The sequence below is a fragment of the Radiomyces spectabilis genome, assembly GCF_025331425.1.
Source record: "Radiomyces spectabilis strain NRRL 2753 chromosome Unknown BYT42scaffold_1, whole genome shotgun sequence".
In the NCBI taxonomy this organism is placed as follows: Eukaryota; Fungi; Mucoromycota; class Mucoromycetes; order Mucorales; family Radiomycetaceae; genus Radiomyces; species Radiomyces spectabilis.
This window is the reverse complement of record NW_026251926.1, coordinates 3,019,009-3,020,233: the sequence shown is the minus strand read 5'-3', so window position 1 is coordinate 3,020,233 and position 1,225 is coordinate 3,019,009. Positions and strand designations below refer to the sequence as shown.

Genomic DNA, 1,225 nt, shown 5'->3' with positions numbered 1-1,225 from the left:
TAATATCATTATTTTCTAAATTTAAATTTAAAAATTCTCGCTGTAATTTTAATAAATTATTAGTATCTTTTATTTTATCTATTAAAGTAGGAGATTCTAAATAATTATTTGTATCTATTTCTATATATTGAAAATCAAAATTATCGTGTAACCAATATGAATGATAAGGTTGAGGATTTATATTTCCTAATTTAACAAAATTTTTAATATTCATTAATAAACAACATATCTTAAATTGTAAATTAAAAATATTTCTATTATCTGTTCTTATAGGTTTTTTATTATCTAATCGTTTAAAAATATTAATTAAATTTGCAAATATTGTTTCTATTTTAGATCTAAATCCACCAAAAATATTATTATAATTTTTTTCTATATCTGATAATTCTTTATTTTTTTCTTTTCTAATTGGAACAATAAAATTTTTCCATGTTAAGGTATTTGATTCATTAATAATAGAATTTAAAAATAATGTATAACCTCCATCTAAAGCAATACAATCTAATTCATGTAATTTATTTTCTAATTTCATATTTAAAAACATAGTACCATCAGCATTATTTTTACATGGTTCAGAAGAAGATATAAATAAAATCATATTATTAATATCAATACATACTTGCGTTCTAAACCCTGTTTTTTTTAATTTATAAGAATAATATAAACTTTTATCATTACATCTAATTTCTAAACCTCTAGTATCATGCCCATCTAAATATAATGTAACATGAGAAAAATCAGAAGGATTATATTTAATAGCACTATATATTCTAATTTTAATAGTTGAAAACATAGTAGCTAATGCTATAGTAGTTATTTTATTTAAAATACTATATCGTTTTCTAAAAAATTCATTATAAATATCATAAAAAGAACTTTTAGGTATATATGTTTCAAATTCAATCATAGGTATATCAACTACTAAATAATATAATATTAATAAACCTTTTTCTATATTTTTATATGGTCCACAATAATCATATGCTCCAAATAATACTGTTAAGAAATAATATACAGGTATAATACCTAATTTTTCTAATAATATATTTTTAATTTTATTTATATTATCTATATTTTTAATTTTAGTTCTATTAAATCTTTTTTTTTCAATGGTAGGCCAGGTATTTTGAAGAAAACCCCATTGTTCACTTAATAATTTTTCAAATTCTTTTATTAAGTTGGTATCCATTTTAATTATTATTAAAATTCAATTATTAATAGATTT

The 1,225-nt window shown here is 18.4% G+C and overlaps 1 protein-coding gene across 1 annotated transcript; it reads right to left on the bottom strand.

The window, feature by feature from the left end:
* Positions 1–307: 307 nt before the first annotated feature.
* Positions 308–532, bottom strand: BYT42DRAFT_487345 (uncharacterized protein; the record flags this gene model as incomplete). Its single annotated transcript, XM_051563793.1, has 1 exon — positions 308–532. A coding segment is annotated over one exon (225 nt), but the record flags the coding sequence as incomplete, so codon positions are not given.
* Between the last annotated feature and the right edge of the window lie 693 nt (positions 533–1,225).